Consider the following 23,060-nt stretch of genomic DNA (forward strand, 5'->3'; position numbering starts at 1 on the left):
CAAGAAAATATTTGTTGCCCTGGCTGGTTTGCCTCAGTGGATAGAGCGTCAACCTGCGGACTGAAAGGTCCCAGGTTCGATTCCGGTCAAGGGCACATGCCTGGGTTGCGGGCTTGATCTCCATTAGGGGACGTGCAGGAGGCAGCTGATCAATGATTCCCTCTCATTATTGATGTTTCTATCTCTCTTTCCCTCTCCCTTCTCTCTGAAATCAATAAAGATATATTTTTAAATTAAAAATAAGAAAATATTTGTTGCCCAGCCAGCGTGGCTCAGTGTTTGGGCATTGACCTGTGAACCAGAAGGTCACAGTTCAATACCTGGTCAGGACATATGCCCTGGTTGCAGGCTCAATCCCAAATGGGAGGTGTGCAGGAAACAGCTAATCAATGATTCTCTTTCATCATTAATGTTTCTTTCTTTCCCTCTCCCTTCCTCTCTTAAATCAATAAACATATATTTTTTAACAGAAAATATTTGTCAGAACCTCTCATGTATTTTGGATTTCTGACTCTCGTGTGAAGGGTTCCCATATATATACATGTAATTAAATTTTTTCTTGTTAAAAAAATATTTGTCTGCTCCTGTTTTAGTAAAATGTTCGTCATAAATGATAGCTAATATTTTCCACAGTTATAAATCCCTTGCAGGCAGTCCTTGCATTGGGAGTGCTGCAGGAAAATGGGTATCTCTCTCCAAAAGGAGCTATTTATTTTTCTATAAATAGCAACTCCCAATTTGGAATGTTTAATGGGTCTCAACTCTCACCACAGCCCTGTGAGATCGTGTACCTTTCACTGGCCCTTCCAGATCCACTCTCCCTCTCTCCCCTGGAAGGCCGACCTGGCTGGACTACATCAATAGGCTCTCCCATTACCTCTATCTTCCAGGAGGTTCCACACAATGGGGAGATCAGGCTGAACAGAGGAGAGTAAGGTTGAGGTATATATTCCCCAGGGAGCTGTCTCCCTACAGGGTCACCAGTAGCTGGTATATGGAGAAGGCAGCTTCTCCAGGGCAGCTCTCTCACAACTTCCCAGTCTGGTAAGGATAGCCATTCCCCTCAGCCCTATAGCCCCACCATTTCTAGCCCTGGGTGGCTGTGCTTGGCCTTGTTTCCCCACTGTCAACCCCAATGATTCCCTTAACCCTTCCCTACCTATCCTACTTTAAGTATGCCTATTTTTCTTACCATGTGAAACAAGGAAGCCACGCTCACACCCAGGCTGTCCAACTCCACAGCCCCTGCTCATAACTACACTGCTCTCCTCCCTCCAAGATTCACAGAGAGTTGTGGGGACCTGTTCACCCGCCAGCTGTAGCAATAGGGAACCGAGGCAGAGGCAAACTGAGCTTAAAATGCTCCTATGAAGACCCAAATGAAGGGTGAAGAGTGAGGGAGTCTAAAGGCCCTTAACCTTGGAGAAATGGCTCTCCCCAGCCCAATTTGACCAAAGCAATTTGCTGTAAACTCCGTAATTAAAGACAATAGAATGTTTTTGATAAACTGGTAAATTCAGTAGGCTTTGGTGAGTCCATATAGTAACTCAGTTCTTCAGAAAATAGCCCATTTGGTGACTTGGTCATTCAGTGACCTAGCTTCAGCAAATTGTCTCTTGATGAATTGACTGGAAGCTAAATGTGTGACTCCCAACACAAAGCAAATGAGGTGGGGGCTTTATTCATAGAAGCACCTCCTTAAGAACTTCCCCTGGGAGCCCTGTGCTACAACAGGAAAAGGAAAAGGGGGAGCAGGGCTCGGGAAGCAGTTCACTTCTTATCCTCATATATATGTGGGCACAAACAATTCTTAAGCGTCCCTGTGACTGGCCTTTCCTAGTTCTTTTTCTCCCACTTTCTCCCTAAGAGGTGGGCAAAATGGGTGTGAAGGGTCAGGGATGTGATCAAGTTTGGGGTCTGGGTGATGAATTGGGAGAACCACTGCAAGTCTTTTTTGTGGAGCCCTCCCACACTTAACAACCCCCAATACCTGAGTGAACAGAGTCTTGTATGGAGAAGTAGTAGTCAGGGACGCCTCAGAAAGTCTCTCAGCGGCTTTTCTCCAGGATTCCAAGAAGGAATGTTTACATGTGCTACCAGGGCAACCCCACTTTCAACCAATGGGAAACAAAGTCCAAATGAGAACTCTGACTACTTTTGTTAGTAAAGGAGGGGGCTTGTTTGTCACAACAGTCTGACTTCCAAAGCAGGATCAAGCTGTAGTGTCCATACCCAGCTTCTCCCCAGCAGGAGATGAGCTTGCAGGGCTGTGCCAGGCAAGATAGCAACAATGAGCCTCTCGGTTGCTATGTATTGGTGCCCTCATTGTGTGCCAGTCACTATGTGAAGGGCTTAATATGTGTTAAGTCACTTGCTCCTCACAGCAGCCCCCGGAGCTAGGTATTAATATTTTCATTACAATTGAACAAACTGAGGCACAGTGTTAAAAGAAGTTTCCAAAACTCAAACCCAGATCTGTCTGACTTCCTTTTTCAATATAGAATCTCTATTTTTATTTTTTAATATGTTTTTATTGATTTCAGAGAGGAAGGAAGAGGGAGAGAGATAGAAACATCAATGATGAGAGAGCATCATTGATCGGCTGCCTCCTGTACACCCCCTATTGGGGATCAAGCCCGCAACCAGGGCATGTGCCCTTGACTCAAATTGAACCCAGGACCCTTCATAAAATTAACCATTTTAAAGTGAAGAATTCAGTGACAGTACATTCACAGTGCCCCCCACCCCCAACATTTTAACATCTCTGAAATGGGGATTCATCATATAATCAATAATATATTGAAGCAAGCCAGTAAGCCAGGACAAGTATAATAGGGAAATTGAGACAGATAGCTGAACAAACTGACAGAGCAATTTACAGCAGATGCAGAAGGTCACCTCCCTAAAAACAACATCTAGGCCTCAGTCGTATTTCAGCTCCCGACCCAGAAAGCAGCAAAACCAGGTGGTGACACCAGGACCAGCTGAGATGACTAATGATCCCCTGCCCTGACGCTGACCAATCAGTGAGGACCATGACCCTGAAGGAGCACACCAGTACCTTCCCCTCCTCTTCTTCCCCCACAGGCATGCATCTCCTAAACTCTAAGGGACCCCATAGGGCTTACAACCAGGGTAGCAATGGGCAGTAGCAGTTCATCCCAGATAAACCCCCTGAACCTGTCTCCAAGGCCCCCCTTTCTCTGACTTCTTAGTGAGCCAGAGCAGACTAGCCTAGGCTCATTTCCCCAGCCCTTCCTTGTTTTACTGTCCCCAGCTTTCATAAACGTCCTCTAAAATTCACCTGGACTGTTGTGAAACTTTTCCTACATGAAGTCAAGAACCCACACACTATAGGCTGGCCCTAGGCAGACCTGCTCAGGGCCAGGTTCCCTTTCCTGTAACAATATTATGGTTTAATTGATAGTGTTTTTAAAAATTCTTCACAGTGGAATATAAATGAAGATGCACCTTTAGATTAGTTGAAATATGGTATTTAGATTTTTGAAGGAACATACATCATATTTGGTGCACCCCACTCATTTACTGAGTGTTTTCAAAGATGCCTTTTATGAATCTAGGATGAGCTTATACTATAACTAGAGACCGGATGCATGAAAATTCATGCAAGAGTAGGCCTTCCTTCCCCCGGCACCTGGGACCCAGCTATCTTCCCTCGGGCTACCCTCAGGCACCGGGACCCTGGCTGGCTTCCCTCGGGCCCCGGCTTGGTCATGTCCAGAAGATGTCCAGTCTAATTAGGATATTGCCCTTTTATTATTATAGACTAGGGGCCCGGTGCATGAAATTCGTACACTGGCGGGGGGGTGTCCCTCAGCCCAGCCTGCCCCCTCTCACATACTGGGAGCCCTCAGGGGATGTCCTACTGATGGCTTTGGCCCGCTCCCTGCACCCCTTGGGGAGCGGGTCTAAACCACAGTCTGGCCTCCCTTTGTGGGAGGTGACCGGGCTGATAGGGGGAAGGCACCAGCCCCATCACCCCGCTGCTGCGGCCACTGCCAGTCACCGCAGCCAGCAAGGTGTTTTCATCAACACGGACTCCAGTCCCTTCACCATGAAAAAATGACAACTTTCTTTAGGCATTTTCAAGATGTGTCTTTCATAGGATATGACATTTCTTTATTATTTTTTTATCCTCACCTGAGGATATGTTTCCATTAATTTTTAGAGAATGTGGAAGAGAAAGGGAAAGACAGAGAGAAACATAAAAGTGAGAGGAACACTTTGATTGGTTGCCTCCTGCATGAGTGCTGACCTGGGCCCCAGCCAGCGAGGAGCCTGCAACCTAGGTACATGCCCTTGGTCAGAATTGAGCCCAGACCCTGTGGTGGGCAGGCCGAGGCATTAGCCACTGAGCCAAACCAGCTAGGGCAGGAAATGATATTTCTTAGCCCCTCCAGCAGCAGACCTTTGTTTTTTTCTCCAGGAGTGAGGTGGAAAAACCCTACATCACCTTCTTGGATTCGTATTACCCAAGTTACTAAGAATATTACCAGTGGCATACAGGGAGCTTAGCCAATGAGCGGTCAGAAAAGGTGTTTCCTCTGTAGTTCACACCGATCCCCGGCTCGGCCCCTGCCCAGGCCTAAGGCCTTAGGCCAGGCGTTAGGCCTGGGCAGGGGACCCCCAGTCTGCTCCGATCACCTGCCCAGGCCTAAGACCTCTGGCTGGGGCCTTAGGCCTGGGCAGGGGACCCCCAGCCCCAGGCGATTGCCGGCTCTGCCCCTTCTCAGGCCTCAGGCCTCTGGCTGGGCAGTAGGCCTGGGCAAGGGACCCCCAGCCTGCTCCGATGGCCAGCTCTGCCCCTGCCCAGGCCTCAGACCTCTGGCTGGCGTTAGGCCTTGGCAGGGGACCCCCAGCCCTGTGCAATCGCCAGCTTTGCCCCTGCCCAAGCCTCAGGCTTCTGGCCGGGGCGATTGCCGGCTTCACCTCCCCGGGTGGCTGGCACTGCCCACCCCGCCTCCCCGGTCCCTGATCTGCAGCCTGGACCCCGCGGGCGTCATCTGGCACTGCCCGCTCCACCTGCAGTATGCAAATTTAATGGCCATCTTTGTTGGGTTAATTTGCATATCGTCTGATTGGCTGGTGGGCATAGCGAAGGTATGGTCCATTAGCATCTTTGTCTTTTATTAGTGTAGATAGTTATCATCATAGTCCCAGGAATAAGTTATTTAACATTTCTAAGTTTCTTTGTCTATAAAATGGGAATAATTGTACCTCCAAAAGTGTTTTTTAAGAGGATTAGATAATGCATGTAAAGACTGAGAATAGTGCCTGATACTTCATAAAGTCTCTCTATAATGGTTAGATATTATTTCCAGTATTTTCGTTAATAGCTGTAGTACTATAAAGTGTTATTTTGAATGGTGAAATCAAAAGTTGTAGGCCCACCGTAGCCAGTTTGGCTCAGTAGATAGAGTGTTGGCTTGCAGACCAAAGGGTTCTGAGTTTGATTCTGGTCAAGGGTGCCGGGAACCAATTCCAGCATGTCATAATTTCAAGAGTTTCATCAAAAGGTTGATGAAGCTTGGGAACTCAACAGGGTTGAGTCACACATATAGTCACCTGTTGGGAATGGCTAAAGGCATCTCCCCAAACCTGAACAGGAAACTGATTGTGGCTGCCAGACAGCTAAAAGGCATCTTAATCTACATGTTATTGCCTCCTACTGGCCAAACACCTGAACAGCCATAGGCTAATTCCCCCATTCTGACAATGCTTCTGTACCCTTTGAAACCTTACCCTTTTAAGTATATTATCTCCACCTTGCCTTAGGACAAATTGTGTTAATAAAAGCAAGGGTCCAAAACAAGGAGGAAGTCTTCAGTTCCTTTAGCTGAAGGTCCTCTGACCCCCAATGACTTTCAAAATTATATCTTGTCATGCCCTGACTGGGTTGGCTCAGTGGATAGAGCGTCGGCCTGCGGACTGAAGGGTCCCGGGTTCGATTCCAGTCAAGGGCATGTGCCTTGGTTGTGAGCACATCCCCAATGGGGAGTGTGCAGGGGGCAGCTGATCAATGTTTCTCTCTCATCAATGTTTCTAACTATCCCTCTCCCTTTCTCTCTGTAAATAATCAATAAAATATAAAAAAAATTATATCTCGTCTCTGGACTCTTTATTAGTCTCTGGATTCCTACGTCATCTAAACACAGCCTTTTCCAGATTCCTGAACCCTTCTTGATGCTGGGACAAGAACCCTGGCACAAGGGCATGTACCTTGGTTGCAGGCTGCTCCCTGGCCCGGGCCCTGGTCAGGGCTGGTGCAGGAGGCAACCAATTGATGTATTTCTCTCACATTGATGTTTCTCTCTGTCTTTCCCTCTCTCTTCCACTCTCCCTAAAAATCAATGGAAAAATATCCTCAAGTGAGGATTAACAAAATTAATTAATTAACTAATTAAAATAAATTTGTAGGCCCTGAGATAGGGCCCAGTTTTATTTTATTAATTTTATTAATCCATGAAATTTCCAGGACTGGGAGCCCCTGCCCTTAACCACTGTGCTCTATATATGGAATTATTGGCTTCTCACCCACAAACAATTGGTCCCAAGCCCAACAAAGAAAGGGAAGTGCTTTGCTAAGTGTCCTCTTTATACAGGAAGAAATGCTGAGTTTGCTGCCTAAAGACACTACATATATCAAGGTCCCACACATAAGGAGCCTGCTGCTGAGATTGTGTAGTTGATACCGTTGTAATTAGCTAATTATCCATATATATAAAAGCCTAATATGCAAAGTGTCCCCTCAGGAGTTCGACCAACTGGGAGTTTGATCACTCGCTATGATGTGTGCTGACCACCAGGGGGCGGCACAGAATGAAGGGAGGCCCCTGCTGTCAGCCTGCAGCCAACAGCTGCTAGGAACCCTACCCATGCACAAATTTCATGCACTGGGCCTCTAGTTAATAATAGAAAAGGAGCAAAGGGGAAGCCAGACTTTATAGGCATGTCATTTGGGCAGCTTCACCAAGAAGCTGCAACCTTGCACTCTCCAGGGAACCACCAGCCTATTCCCTGTGAAACACTGGGGTAAGGGACTGGACAAAGGGAAGATAGACACATGCCCAGTAAAATTGGGGTGACAGCGAAGGTGCTGCCTGTCAGACACACCTCAGAACAGAGGTCATTGGTCAGAATGGGCATGGCCACTGCAAGCACATGGAAATTTGGGGTATATATAATCCCCTGGCACTTTTCCGAGTGGCCCATAGCCATGAGTACCTTCACACACAGTGGACTAATGGACTGCAACTAGCCTGATGCTGTACTGGATCTGTCTCCAACATGGAAAGGAAATTCTGGACACTGGCTTTCCTTCTAGTTTTACTAAAACCCCAGATACATTTCTTCTATGAGTGGACTAAGGAAAATGGGACTTGAGAAACACAGGGATTTAATTCCATGCAAATAAAAATCACTCTCCTGTGTGAATCTCAGAAAATTATTTTTCTCAGAATATCATAAGAAGTTCACTCCCGCCCTAGCCGGTTTGGCTCAGTGGATAGAGCGTCAGCCTGGGAACTGAAAGGTCCCAGGTTCGATTCCGGTCAAGGGCACATGCCCAGGTTGTGGGCTCGATCCCCAGTGAAAACTTGCAGGAGGCAGCCAATCCATGATTCTCTCTCATCATGGATGTTTCTATCTCTCTCGCTCTCTTCCTTCCTCTCTGAAATCAATAAAAATATAAAAAAAAAACAAAAAAAGAAGTTCACTCCCAGCAGTGCCCAGTGGGGAAAAGGAACCCCCAAGTCGTCCAATATCATGGTGAGGTCAGGGAATGGGATTGGGAGAGGAGATGGGTAGAAGGCAGTGTGACTTAGTTGGAGGAACTTGATGTCTGATCCCAGAGGGTTTTGTAGGAGTCCAGAAAATGTCTCCCAGAATACTCTGGCATGCAGATTATTTTGAGCTGAAAGTAAAGCTCAACAAAAAGAAGAATTTGCTTTTCCTACCTCCTCCTAACCTGCCTGAGGGAATTCATAAAGAAAACTTGCTTCAGTAAGGGAACCCTAGCATATCCATCTTAACATAAATGAACTGTGGCAGGCAGGGAGGAACCTGCAAAGTCTCCTAGATTCTCCTCTGTGTCCCATTGTTCCTGGATGGCTCAGCAAGAATTGGTTTACTGCATCTTCGCTCTTTTTCTTCTACCTGTGAATTGCCTTTTTTTCCATTTGAAGTCCCCAACCCCTGCCTCCCTTTCCTTACTTCAGAATGCCATACATACCTCATTTTGCCTCAGTATCTTTGGAATTTTTATGCTTACGCCAATTCTGCATATGCACATGGCAAAACTTGATTTTCTCCTGTTGATCTGTTGTATGTCATTTGAATTATTTGACCAGCCAGAAGAACTGAGGGGAGGAGAAAATTGCCTCATCCCAACCATTTCAAATCCCAGCTCCAGCACAAACTGGCTTTGTGACTTTAGGCAGATTGTTTCACCTCGCTGAGCTTCTTAATGGGTACAATGGGATCTTAAAAGGAGTCACTTTATAAGGTTGATAAGAAGATGAAATGTAATGGTTCATATAGAGCACTCAAAACAGGTATACTCTAAGCGCTCAATAAACATTAGTTATCATAATCATGATGATGAATAGACCACAACAGACAGAACCTGAAACCAATCCTATATAATAAAAGCCTAATATGCAAATTGTTCTACAGGGAGTTCGACTGCTCACTATGATGTGTGCTGACCACCAGGGTGCAGCGTAGAACATGGAGGGTGTCGGTGACGTGGCGCTGGCAGCAGGCAGCAGTGGAGGTGCTGCTGACCCTGATGGGACCTGACAAGAGCAGGACCACAGTGGGATGGTGGAGTAGGTGAGCAGGTGGCGCCAGGCCAAGGCGGATGCAAGCGGGGTCCCAATCGCCCCGCCAATCGCCCCGCCACTCACCCCACAGATGGCTACCATCGGAGGTGGCAGGGGGTGGGGCCACTGCCCGGCTCCCAGGAGCTGAGGGAGCTGGTGGGGGGGGGGGCAGCCCTGATCTATCACCCTGCAGGCAGGATGGTGGAGCAGGTGAGGGGGCAGTGTCAGGCCACAGCAGGGTGCCAGGTGGGACTGTGGGGCTGCAAGGCTTGGGGCGCAAGCTGGGGCTGTGAGCCTGGGGGTGTGAGCTGGGGCCCAATCCCTACAGGCCACCTTGAGGGGCCCTACCTGTGCACGATTTCGTGCACTGGGCCTCTAGTACAAAATAATATTGAAAGTAAACTGAAATTAAAAAAAAAAAAAGTAGAGAAGTCATAAAGAGGCTGCCACTTCCCCAAAGTGAGGAGAATTTGCCTGGGACAACAAAGGTAGGTGTGTCTTGAGCTCTCACTTGTTTAGGCCTAATGCCCAGCAGGCAAGCCAGGAGGAGGACTTGTGTGACACTGTCATTAGTTAGCATGCAAGCTCCAGATCTACAAATGCTATTGATGATGGCCTGAGTTCTGTTCGCTAGTCTGACTCCCACACAGCCCATCAGACCAACTGCTAGGAACTTTCTAGTGCCACAGCAGGTCCCCATCCAGGGCCCTGCCCTTCCCCTGGGTTCCCTGAGGTGGACGGGGGTGTGGGGGAGAAGCTGGAAACACTAGGCCCAAGAATAACTGCATTACAAAAAGGCAGAGCTCCAGCTTCCTTTGTGTCAAGCTTTTGTGGGCAAGGGCAGTAAGATCTCTCCTAAGAAGCCCTGAGGCCACTAGTAAGAGGACCTGGCCTGGGATGGCTGGCAGCTGGGTTCTTAATTGTCCAGGGGAGAGTGAGATGCAGGCAAGGGACCAGAAACTCCTTGCCTTGTGGGCAAAATGCTTTCATGGGGAGAGCCAGAAGAGATGCCCCAGTAGATTAGAAAGGCTCCTCTTTGAAGTAGGAGCTTAAACTCCTGTAAACCAGAACTTTACCTCCCAGCCAAGGCCCTCACTGAAGCGACAAATTCTGCCTCCAGGGTGCTCCAAACTAGAGGCCTTTTGAACTGTCAGGCAGCATCGAGGACAGGCTCTTCCAAACCTGGCACTGCTCTCCCCATGCAGGGAAGTGTGGAGAAGTGGCTTGGAAGACTGCCAAGAGGGAGTGGAAAGATGCAAGGAGCAAGTGGGGCCGGGAGGAGGAGCTGGCCAGAGGCTCAGCCTCTTACTCCTCAGGACGGAAGTAGACTCTGCAGGCTTCGAAGTCTCAAGCCCCAGTCCCCACCTTGGTGCCCTGAGGCTCCCCTATCATTTGGGAGCCCTGCCTCCCCGATGCACCCACAATGGGTGACTGTTGCACCCATCAATCACCTATTGTGGAGCCTGTGCACAAAGAACCACTGCTGAATGCCCAGATAATGTTTAGAGAGTCTCCTTCTAGGCAGCAGGCCATCCTGGGTGAGTGTGTGTCAAGTGTATGTTGTGTCTGGCCCTGGGAGACAGAGGGCCAGGCCTGCCCATCTGGGCCCTGCCCACCTGGACCCTAAGGCTGCCTGGCTGGACAGACCCTGGGGAAAGAGGCAGGGCCTCACTGGCCCCGCCTGTGCCTGTGGGTGAGAGAGTTTTGTAGGATGGATGTAGGGGTGGCTAACTTCAGAGCACAGGAAGAGAGGGGATCCTCTCTTTAGGACTTCACACCCTGGACCTTGAATTACATTCTTTCCCACCTGTATCCCCTCAGTCATGTTCATTCCCTCTCAGTTTCTTCCTTCTCTACCTTTATACGCTCGAGCTCACCCTAACACTCCCTTCCCTTATTTATCCTCGCCGCCGCCCCCCCCACCCCCCGCTATTCACCTTCTTATTCTTTTTCCCTCTCCCTCCTCTTCCTTCTCCCTACCTATGCCTAGCAAGGATGTCAGCTTTTGGGGATGAAGCCCTGGCTAAATGCTAACATTTCCTTGTCAAGTGAACCCAGTCTGCCAGCACATGTCTTTTAAGTACCTGCAAAGCACAGGAATGGCAGGTGTGGGGAAGTAAAGCCAAGTAAGACAAGGTTCCTACCCTCGGTGCACTTGTAATCTAGTTAGGAAGATAAGGTGTGCTCACATGAAAAGGTAACTAGCAAGTCAAACGTAGCAAGGCATCTTGGATTTAGGCAGTTTCTGAGTAAATGCGGCTGAGTGATGTGCTTCAATTCTAAAGGGCTACCAGACTATACCAAAAAGGGGAAGGAAGTGGTAGGAGCCCAGGACCTTTCCTAAGCTGAGGCCCATCCGCCAATAGTAAAATCCACAGACCTAAAATACAGTACTGGGCAGTCCCAGATGGGCAGACCCCTGAGAGTCATGATGTCACAAAGACCTCTCAGAACTTTCCAGCCATCCTTGAGCATGCAGGGCTGCCACAGGACAAGTGCATCATTGAACAGTGCCTTGGTTAGAATATGAATACTATAGCAGAGCTGTTCCTGGTTGCCTGGACTTTTTTTAAAATATGTTTTTATTGGTTTCAGAGAGGAAGGGAGAGGGAAAGAGGGAGAGATAGAAACACCAATGATGACAGAGAATCTGATCAGCTGCCTCCTGCACGCCCTTTATTGGGGATTGAGCCCACAACCCGGGCATGTGCCCTTGACTGGAATCAAACCCGGGACCCTTCATTCCACTGTATCCACTCAGCCAAACCAGCCAGGGCTGCCTGGACTTTTGATAGTGATGCCTTGTTGTTCTGAGCCACAGTCATAACTACAGGCACTGGATGAAAACTCCAGGGTTGCCCTAGAGCAGTGATGGCGAACCTATGACACGCGTGTCAGAGGTGACATGCAAGCTCATTTTTTTGGTTGATTTTTCTTTGTTAAATGGCATTTAAAGATATAAAATAAATATAAAAATATAAGCCTTTGTTTTACAAAGACTGGTTGCAAATATCAAAAAATTTCTATATGTGACACGGCACCAGAGTTAAGTTAGGGTTTTTCAAAATGCTGACACGCGAGCTCAAAAGGTTCGCCATCACTGCTCTAGAGTATACAGACCTCAGAGGTGAAATATTTGGTTAGGGATATGGGGGAAGTGGAGGGAGAAGGGGAGCATTATACAAGCACACAGACCCAAACCAAGAAGCTGAGTGCCAGTCTCTTTAGTTGCCTAAAATCTGCATCACCATACTCGGTAAAGAAAAAACTCTAATTTTTCCATGTGTTTTGTGTCTCACAAGAGTAGGAGAATTTGAGTTCTCAGGTCACAGAAGTATCAAGGTGATATGAAATCTTAAAAACCAAGTGATGTTTAACTTTCACCCCACTCCCCCCTCTTATCCAGAAGCTTCCTGTTGAGTATGGTGGCCAGCTTCATTCCCATCTAGTCACCACCTTCTCTTAAAACAAGTGGTAACTGCTAAGAGGGGTAACCAGGAACTCGGTTCTCACAGTGGCATTTAGCTGGATTTTCCTCTGTTTCCAGAAAATACCTTCAGAGCAATTGAGGTCAGTGTTGTCTGTTGTCTTTGTTTGCAGTGCTCTGGGAACACAGCACTTTGGTTGTGATCACTTATTCTAGGTGGGAATCCAAGAGTACTGCCACCACCTACACTTAGTTATGCACTGGGACCAAGAGTCCTCCTGACATCACATTTGGATAAGTGCCTTTGAGGGACCTGGGGGTGGCCTGGATAGCTGTTCAAGGGGTGCTTATAACACCAGCAATGATCCCTTCCACATGCACAGGGCTGTACCGTTACAAACTATTTCATATACATGACTTCATGACAGTCTCAGATACCCAGGGACACATGCAGAGGATGTACTATCTTCACTTGAGAGAAAGGAGACCTGAGGCTGAGAGCAGTGAAGTGACTTGCCTAAGGTCACACAGCTGAAAGGTGGTGGAGCCTCCTGATGTGACCGGCTTCCCAACCCTCCCAACATTGCATATCAACTCCTCAAAAAGGGAAGGGTTGCCCTGACCGGTTTGGCTCAGCGGATAAAGTGTCGGCCTGCGGACTCAAGGGTCCCAGGTTCGATTCCGGTCAAGGCCATGCACCTTGGTTGCAGGCACATCCGCAGTGGGGAGTGTGCAGGAGGCAGCTGGTCGATGTTTCTAACTCTCTAGCCCTCTCTCTTCCTCTCTGTAAAAAATCAATAAAATATATTTAAAATAAAAAAGGGAAGGGTTTTTTCTTTGCTTTCTCAGCCTGAGGCACAACACTGCAGTGAGTTGGGATACATTCTTTTTTAAAAAAAAAACAAACAAAAAAAACCTTTATTTATTTATTTATTTTAAATATATTTTATTGAGTCCTTACAGAGAGGAAAGGAGAGAGATAGAGAGTCAGAAACATCGATGAGAGAGAAACATCGACCGGCTGCCTCCTGCACACTCCCCACTGGGGATGTGCCCGCAACCAAGGTACATGCCCTTGACCGGAACCGAACCCGGGACCCTTCAGTCCGCAGGCCAACGCTCTATCCACTGAGCCAAACCGGTTTCGGCTGTTTATTTATTTATTATTATTTTTTGTTAATCCTCACATGAGGATATTCTTCAATTGATTTTTAGGAAGAGTGGAAGAGAGAGGGAAAGAGAGAGAAACATCAATGTGAGAGAAACACATCAATTGGTTGCCTCCTGCACATGCCCTGACCAGGGTCCCGGTCGGGGAGAAGCCTGCAACCAAGGTATGTGCCCTTGACCTGAATCAAACCCGGGAACCTTTGGTCCACAGGCCAATGCTCTATCCACTGAGCCAAACTGGCGAGGGCTGGGATACATTCTTGAGAAACAAATGCCTCCAGGGAAGCAATAAAGTTTGGGTTTACAGAGGAGCCAAGAGAGAACCTGGGATCTTCAATTTAATGAAAAAATAACTAGGAGTGGGAGAAAGAAAGGGGATTGCTTCCATATACTCCTGAAAAGTAGGAATTAAAAAAACAAACACTTCCTGGTATCTTCCTTGATGGAGGTCCCGCTACTGTTTTCAGGGTTTCTGTCTCAGTACTATTGACACTTTGGGCTACCTAAAACTGTCCTGGGGAGGGGCTGTCCCCTGCATTGTAAGACATTTAGCATTGCTGGCCTCTAACCACTAGATGGCAGTAACAACTCACCCAACTCCCCATGTTGTAACAATGGAAAAAAGTCTCCAAACTTGACAAAGGTGCTTAAAGGGCAAACTCGCCCAGGCTGAAAACCACTGCTTCAGTCCATCCTCTTCAGAGCAGCCAGATAGATGTATGCAAGTCACCACCATCTCACTCTCCTGCTTCCTGCCTTGCAGAGGCTGCCAATGTTTCCAGTCCCTTTCCCTCTACTTCTTGCTTCGAGATCGTTGCTCTAGCTCTGCACAACTTGCTTATAGATTGTTCCCACAGTCATGCTAGTTTTTGTCCCCACACTCATGATATTTTTTTCTGCATGGTGTCCTCCTCTCAGTTGTTTATCTCGTAAATTCTACCCAACCTTCAAGATTTGGCCAGCTGTGGGCATCACGTGGATATCTATCCTAAGCCCTTTCCCTCCTCCAACCAGAAGACTGGGTCAAGCGCCGCCTCTGTGCTCCCAACAGCACCTCCTACAAACCTCTATCATAGTACTCATCACCTCATCCTGTCATTGTCTTTCACTCTGTGAGCTCCCGGAGGGCAAGGCTGTATTATATTCAAATTTGAGGCACAGTGCCAGGTGCTGAGGTTCTTGTCCCAGCATCAAGAAGGATTCAGGAATCTGGAGAAGGCTGTGTGTAGATGTTAAATAAGAAGAGTCCAGGGACTAATAAAGAGTCTGGAGACTAAATATAATTTTGAAAGGCATTGGGGGTCAGAGGAACTTAGCTAAAGGAGCTAAGTTCTAAGGTCTTAGGTTCTCCCCGTCCCCAGGACCCATGCTTTTTATTAACACAACTTGTCCTGAGGCAAGGCAGAGAGATACACTTCAAAGGGTCAGGGTTTGGTACAGAGTCCATTGTCAGAATGGGGGAATTAGCCTATGGCTGTTCAGGTGTTTGGCCAGTAGGAGGCAATAACATGTAGATTTAAGATGCCTTTTAGCTGTCTGGCAGCCAAGAAATCAATTTAATGTATCCTATTCAGGTTTGGGGAAATGCCTGCAGCCATTCCCAGATGCAGCCCTGCTGAACATACTGGAATTGGTCTCCGGCAGCCTGGCATGTAGCATTTATTTAGCAGTTTGTTGAAGTGAACTGCAAAGAACAGTTGAAAGCACTCTAGGTTGTGTCAAAACACCAGGATTCTAGTCTCACTTCTGCCACAATCTAAGGTGATCACTTCCCATCTCTGAACTTTTGTTTCCTCATCGGAGGAATCAGAAATGTCTTTAAGAGTTGGAATTGCTGATAGTATAATGTTCCCTTTTTTTCATAGATGTTTCCCAATGGGCAGGGCCATACCCACCCCCTTCCTGAATGTGCGTTCATACCTTCTTCTAACCTTCTCTAACCTTTTTCAAAGTCTTTTCCTATTGACTATTTCACTTGACCCTAGAAATAATTATGGAAGCCTAGTAAATGTAATTTCAAACAGGACGATTCTTCATTATGGAAGACTGAAGAATATGTGGTGGTGTGATAATTGAGCAAGTGCTGGACAGAGGATTAAAGCAAGTTTTTTCACTACCTTATATTGTTAGTTAGACTTCTGAATTATGTGAATATGGTATCTATTTAAAATCAAAGATAGTAAATACAACCAGATGAATGGCATTGTTTCCCATTTCAAATCCTTAAGAGCAGGTGAGTTATGGACCCAAGGCCAGTGGACAGATCACCCCATCCTGTAATTGCTGTATGAAAACCCTTCTGGCTAAGTGCACTTGCAAACAATCAAGAGCAATGAAGGCTACAAAGCACCACTGTAATTTACCTTCCAAGTGCCTTAATCAGGTTCACTCCCAGGCAGAAGAGCATAAAAATAAACCTAAATTTCATAGCATATGCCACACACAAAAAGAGGGGAAGATTTCAGACCCTAATGTTGACCAACTGATTTCTACCTGTCATCTTGTAGCCCCTCACTATACATTCCTGACATTCACCTAAGGAGATAAACTTAGTGGATGATCCCTGCCCAGAGGCACAGTGGAGAGATAACAGGCCTAAAACTCAGTAGATTTAGTGACAGATTTAGTAATGTTGTCAATAAGTCTTCTGTATCCCTATCTGTACTACCTGCCCTTTCTTCCTTTCCAGGTAGTTCTCATAACTATCAATTAAATGAGGCCTGTGCAGCACTACATGTAGATCAGAGGTTATATTAACTTTTGCAATCATGACCATGGCTTTCATTGAAGAGTTTCATCATCACAAGATAGCACAATATAGAGTACTAGTGGCCTGGTACATGAAATTCATGCACGGGTGCGGTCCCTAGGCCTGGCCTGCAATCGAAGCACAAGCCTCTGGGTGGAAGGGCAGGTCTCAGCTGACCTCTGGGCCCTGGGCAGCACCTGGGTCCCTGGAGACCTGCGTGACCCCCTCCACCTGAGTCACGGCGCCCAAGTCCCCACGCGGAATTTCAGTGAGTGCTGCCAGACGCCTTGGGCCAGGGCACAGCCTGAGCCTCTGGGCCCGCATGGAAGCCAGGCGGGCAGCACACTCTCTCCAGGCCGGTCTCGCAGACCAGCTCCTGTACCCACCAGGAGCCCGATGGGCCCCTGTGGTCCTACTGGTTGCGGCCTGGCTCACCCAGAAGAGCCTGGTGGGTGTGGGGCGGCTCCTCTCAGGGCATCTGGCTCCAGCCCCCAGGTAGCCAGTGAGAGGTCACGCATCACCAACACCCGTCATGTTCTGTGCCGCCCCCTGGTGGTCAGCGCATGTCATAGCGAGCAGGTGACCTCCCATTGGTTGAGGGGACAATTTACATATTACGCTTTTATTATACAGGGTAAGTGTGAATACCACCTCCTTATTCTGTAAACCTTGCCCAGTAAGATGAGGTTGATGAAAATCACACAGTGCAGGTGTTTGTCATAAGCAGAACAAATGTCAAAGTGGACAAAGGATGCAGATAAAAAGTAATTTTATCTTCTCACCTAGAGGTCCTATGGTCACCTGAGGTATTGATCTATAACAGGCTGAGTTTCACCTTTTCAGATCTTTATGTGGTTACTTTTAGCAGTGAACATGCAATGCTTTATTTCAAGTGGTCAGTATACTCATTTTTTTAAAATATTTTTTATTGATTTCAGAGAGGGAGGGAGGGAGATAGAAACATCGATGAGAATCATTGATCAGCTGCCTCCTGCACACCCCACATGGGGATGAGCCGCAACCCAGGCACATGCCCTTCATTGGAATCGAACCCGGGACCTTTCAGTCCGTAGGCCGACGCTCTATGCCAGCCGTGGGCAAACTACGGCCCGCTTGAAATAAATAAAACTAAAAAAAAAAAAAAAAAAAAGACTGTACCCTTTTATGTAATGATGTTTACTTTGAATTTATATTAGTTCACACAAACACTCCACCCATGCTTTTGTTCCGGCCCTCCGGTCCAGTTTAAGAACCCATTGTGGCCCTCGAGTCAAAAAGTTTGCCCACCCCTGCTCTATCCACTAAGCCAAACCTGTTAGGGCTCAGTATATTTATTTTAATAAACATAATGATTGTTGCTGCTCTACCACTAAAACAAAAATCAACACTTAAGCAAATATTATGTGTTAGATAGAGAATGCATGAAAACTGAAAGGAAGTGCAGTCTCAGTTTTAAAAGCATCCTAACTGGAATTTTAAATAGTATTTGATTCACCCAGAAAAGGAACTAGAAAAAAATGTCTTTAAATATCTATTACAATAGCAGCAACTACCATTTATGACACATTAGGCACTGGCATAGTAATAGGTGCTTGGTATACATTATGTCTATGATTTTACACGGCTCAGCTACCTTCTTGGGATTTTTTTTTAAGTGCTAAAGCTACCTTGGGTAGATTGCTTGATCTTGTGGAGTCATATTTTAAAAAATAAAAAAGACCTTTAATTTTACTTTTTAACTTTTATTATGCATTACATAATATACTGCATAACCTTCTAGCAGGAGTAGATGAGCAAAGCTGAGTTATTTTTAATTAATCAGGAAGTGCTTCCTTAATCAATATTCTCCAAACCCTGAAAAACAAATTAAAAAGAAAAATGTAAGAATTCTGTTCCCGTCAAAGATCTACATGTACTCTTATTTCTAGTGTCACCAAATGGCATTCTGTTAGTAAAGTACTTTTACATTCCACGTTTCTTTCACTGCAACAATAACTTAGACTGAATTTTATAATCACTAAAGTACGAAAGAATAACTTATAATGACTTCTAGTTTTCATTTTCTTTTTTAAAAAATGTTTTTATTGATTTTTAGAGAGAGGAAAGGAGAGGGAGAGAGAAACATCAACATCTATTGGCTGCCTCCTGCACACCCCCTACTGGGGATTAAGCCTGAAACCCAGGCATGTGCCCTGACCAGGAATCAAACCCGAGATCTCCTGGTGCATAGGTCCACGCAGCCACTGAGCCACACAAGCTGGGCTAGTTTTCATTTTCTGACAGCAGCAAACATACCACTTTATATGAAAAGACCTTCCCCCTGAAATCAGAACTAAAGCAAGCCAAGTATTTACTATCTGGATCCTTCTCTAAAGCACTCTGAGAGAGTCAGAGAACAGTAAGGTAAAACTGTTGTATAAAATAATAGTCAACATTAGGAAAATACTATTAGCCTCATTTCACTTATTTTTACAGGTTGAAAAAGGAGGAATGCCGAGGTTAAAAGTCGTTTAAGTTAGTAAGGAAGTAGCAGAGCCAGAATTCAAGTTCAAGGCTCCCCAACTCCAGAACTCTTGCCCTATGTACGCATAACATGACACTAGTTATTCAGAAGACCCACTCTATCTAAATCAGTTCACAACCAAATACTTCAGAAATTATAGAGTAAAAGATTAGTGATTAGCATTTGTGGATTATAATGAACAACATAAACTGATGAACAAAAACAGATCCAGAGACAGAGAAGCATGGATCAGACAGTCAAACCTCAGAGGGAAGGTAGGGGAGGGGAGGGGTAAGGAGGAGAGATCAACCAAAGGACTTATATGCATGCATATAGGCCTAACCAATGGACACAGACACCAGGGGGGTGAGGGCATGAATGGGGGGGGGCGGGGGGGGGCAATGGGGGGTTAAGGACACATATGTAATACCTTAATCAATAAAGAAAAAAAAAGATTAGTGATGACATTTCTTTCAGGTATTAAAATAACACAGTCCAGGTATCTTGATTACTACTGCAGGAAGAATCACCTTAAGGTAAATTAAACTTACATAGTCCTAGGAGCCACTTTATAGAAATCCTAATTTGTCTGGTCGGGCCAGAGGCCTAGGAGTCTGCATTATATCTTGTATGCCAGATTATGATGGTTATTCGTGGACCACACTGAGAAATACTGTTCTACATGAGTAGATAGCTATCACCGTGTTCTTTAGACTAGAGTCTCAAATAACACTACACTGAGATAGATCACCTAATTTGAGTCCTCATAGTGATTTAACCAGTGACCCTGTGTTCTCTCATCTATGAAATGGGATTAATATTTAACTAAATTTGTTGTGAGGAATAAATGAGCAAAGGGAAAATATAAAAATGTAAAATTTTTAAAAAGAGTAATGAAGATGAACTCCTACAATATATTAGAACATACTATTAGGTTGAACCATATGAAGATGCCACTAATTGGTCATATTTTGGATTTCCACTTCACTTCTTAATTAAAATTTTTTTTCAATTACAGTTTACATTCAATATTATTTTGTACTAGTTTCACAATTATGTACTTTACAAAGTGTTCCACCCTCATATTTCCAGTACCTACTTTGCACCATAGTTATTACAATATTATTGACTATCTCCCCTATGCTTCTACTTGGTCATTTTTGAACCACAAAAACAGCAATTTCATATTATTCATTCAAATGGGAAATAATAGCGAATCTTTACATTTGTATTATATTAGTGCAGGAATTTGCAAACCAATGCTGTATAGAACAGCACATTTGTGAAACAGGCCCAAGTGTATATGGAAATTTAGTTTACCAGAGTGGTATTTCAAATAAAAAATGAATTGATCTATAAATAGATTATTGTGATAACTGCCTATCTCTTGGAAAAAAGAAAGTTAAATTCTGCCTCCACATTATATCCCAAAATGACCTGTAGATGGGGTCAAAGCTTTAAATGTAAACAAAAACAAAAAGAAAGAAAACAGAAACTGTAACAGTATTTGGAGAAATTGGAAGAATATATTTTTATAATCTTAAATAGGAAGCCCATTTGTAAACAAGACATAAAACCCAACATTAAGAATAATAAAATACAAAATAACAAAACAAAACAAAACAAAAAGAATAATAAAATACAAACTGAAGATCGAACTTAAAAAACTACTATCAGCCTCAGCCAGTTTGGCTCAATAGATAGAGCGTCGGCCCTCAGACTGAAGGGTCCCAAGCACATACCTTGGCTGCAGGCTCCATCCCCAGCCCAGGTCAGTGAGCATGCAAGAGACAACCAATCGATGTGTTTTTTTTTTCCCTCTCTCTCTCTCTGTCTCCTTCCCTTCCGCTATCTCTCAAAATCAATGAAAAAATATCCTAGGGCAGTGGTCGGCAAACTGCGGTTCACGAGCCACATGCAGCTCTTTGGCCCCCTGAGTGTGGCTCTTCCACAAAATACCGACTTCTGCGCATGGGCCACAAAGTTTCCATCGCACTGTACGTGATATTTTGTGGAAGAGCCACACTCAAGGGGCCAAAGAGCCGCATTTGGCTTGCGAGCCGCATGTGGCTCGTGAGCCGCAGTTTGCTGACCACAGTCCTAGGGTATACCCAGCCAGCGTGGCTCAGTGGCTGAGCATTGACCTATGAAGTAGGGGGTCACAGTTCAATTCCCAGTCAGAGCACATGCCCGGATTGCAGGCTAGATCACCAGTGTGGAGTGTGCAGGAGGCAGCTGATCAATGATTCTCTCTCATCATTGATGTTTCTATCTCTCTCCCTCTGAAATAAAAAATATTTTTAAATAAATAAATATATATTTTTGCTGAAACTGGTTTGGCTCATTGGATACAGCGTCGGCCTGCGGACTGAAAGGTCCCAGGTTCGATTCCGGTCAAGGGCATGTACCTGGGTTGCGGGCACATCCCCAGTGGGGGGTGTGCAGGAGGCAGCTGATCGATGTTTCTCTCCCATCGATGTTTCTAACTCTCTATCTCTCTCCCTTCCTCTCTGTAAAAAAATAAATAAATATATATATATATATATATACACACACACACACACACACACACACACACACACACACACTTTAAAAAAATATCCTTGGGTGAGGATGAACAACAACAAAAAACTATTATTATAAAGACAAGCAGGAAACTGGAAAAAATATTTGTACATGTAAAAAAGACAAGCTTAACATCCAAAACAGATAGAGAAATCCTATAAATAAAAAAGAGAACAGAGCAAGTAAAGTGTATAAGCAAATAATCCACAGAACAAGAAATACAATCAGTAAATGTGAAAAAGGCTGCTCAACCTTACTAGCAGGCAAGAAAATGCAAATTCAATTAGCACTGTAAGACCTTTGGCAAAACATTACTAGAACCCACCGCCACCCTGGCAGATGCCTAGTAGCATCAGAGCTATCTTACCTTTGACACATAGTAACGATTAACTCCAGAGACTCGCTTATCTCTTTCCATCAAAGACCAGTGATATGAATAATAGGCTACCCTTTTCTCCTACAATTAAAAAAAATAATTATTGCCATTTTAAGATGAGTGATCCAATAGAGGAATATTAGAACTTTAGTAAATGACATTATAGAATAATGGAATCATTACTGAAACAAAAACCAAATTAACAATATAAGACTAGAATCTTAAGTAAAATCGGACCACTGTCCTGGCCGGTGTAGGTAAGTGGTTTGAGTGTGAGCCAGAGCTCCAAAGGGTCCCACGTTCAATTTCCTGTCAAGGGCACAGTCAAGGTCATGTACCTGGGTTGCAGGTTCCATCCCCCACCCAATCTGGGTGCAAGTGGAAAGCAACCAATGGATGTGTCTGTTGAATTGATGTTTCTCTCTCTCTCTCCCTCCTCCTCCTCCCTCCCCCCTCCATTAAAAAAAAAAATTGGACCACCAAACTTTAGAATTAACATGGTAATTTACACTTTCTATTTTAACCTGGGTATTTTTTCTTTCCTCCCCGCCCCCACGCCCTCTTAACGACATAACTACTTGTTTCTTTTTGGGACCTAATGGAAAGAAAACAGCGATTTTGTGAAGGACAACCACAAAACCCAAAAGCAAACACATTTATACTCTGTACTCTAGAGATGATATAAAGGACTAGGAAGAGGGAGTAATTACAACATGGAAAAAAAAAAAACCAGGATCTTGAGGTACATTCTTAAAGGCTTGCAAGAGAAAATGGGGGATAAAAAAAATGTTCAAAGTAAAAACCTAATTAAGGTTGGGGAAGAAGAATGAGAAGTTACTAAAATGTGAATACGAGGAGTTAAAATCAAAATCGAGCATGAAAGACTAGGAGTGGGGGCAAGCGGAAGTGACACCTCCCTCCTCTAAGGAGGAGTCTGGACCTAACCTCTGCTCCTCTACTTCTCCAAGCCCCAGTCTACTCGTCCCTCCGGCCCACTCTTCTCCACCCAACAACTAGCCGGGTTTTGCTAGTAGAATGTTGTTTCCGTCGGGCTTCGTTCCACAAACCTCCGCTTTTAGACAATACGGAAAAGGGAGGGGGGGGCGACCTCGGTATCCCCCTTCTCCCACGGAGGTTCCGGATGCTAATGACCTCCCCAAGCCACGGCCCCTTACGTAACGCCGGGCCGCGGAGCCGCCGCGGCAGCCGCCTCACCTTGCCCCCGTTGCTGAACTTGTGAATGTGCGCGGTGGCAATGCCGGGGATGAGCAAGCACACGCCCATGACAGCAAGCCCGGGGAGAATCTCGAACCACATCGCGGCAAGGTTCCCAAGGCCAGAAAAATACCTCCAGCTCCCGAAAAGTGACCGACTTCGATCCTTTCCCACTGAGCCCCGCGGCTGGGCGGGGTCACGTACAGCGGCGG

The 23,060-nt window shown here is 45.6% G+C and overlaps 1 protein-coding gene across 1 annotated transcript; it reads right to left on the reverse strand.

Moving 5' to 3' along the window:
- Nucleotides 1-17,915: 17,915 nt before the first annotated feature.
- Nucleotides 17,916-23,048, reverse strand: NDUFA1 (NADH:ubiquinone oxidoreductase subunit A1). The gene is made up of 3 exons (XM_036304673.1): nt 22,849-23,048; nt 21,625-21,714; nt 17,916-18,043 (listed from the first exon to the last, which is right to left on the reverse strand). The coding sequence occupies exons 1-3, from the start codon at nt 22,948-22,950 to the stop codon at nt 18,023-18,025; spliced, it is 213 nt and encodes a 70-aa protein (XP_036160566.1). The 5' UTR covers nt 22,951-23,048; the 3' UTR covers nt 17,916-18,022.
- Between the last annotated feature and the right edge of the window lie 12 nt (nt 23,049-23,060).

The sequence above is a fragment of the Myotis myotis genome, unplaced genomic scaffold (genome assembly GCF_014108235.1).
Source record: "Myotis myotis isolate mMyoMyo1 unplaced genomic scaffold, mMyoMyo1.p scaffold_m19_p_4, whole genome shotgun sequence".
Taxonomy (NCBI): Eukaryota; Metazoa; Chordata; class Mammalia; order Chiroptera; family Vespertilionidae; genus Myotis; species Myotis myotis.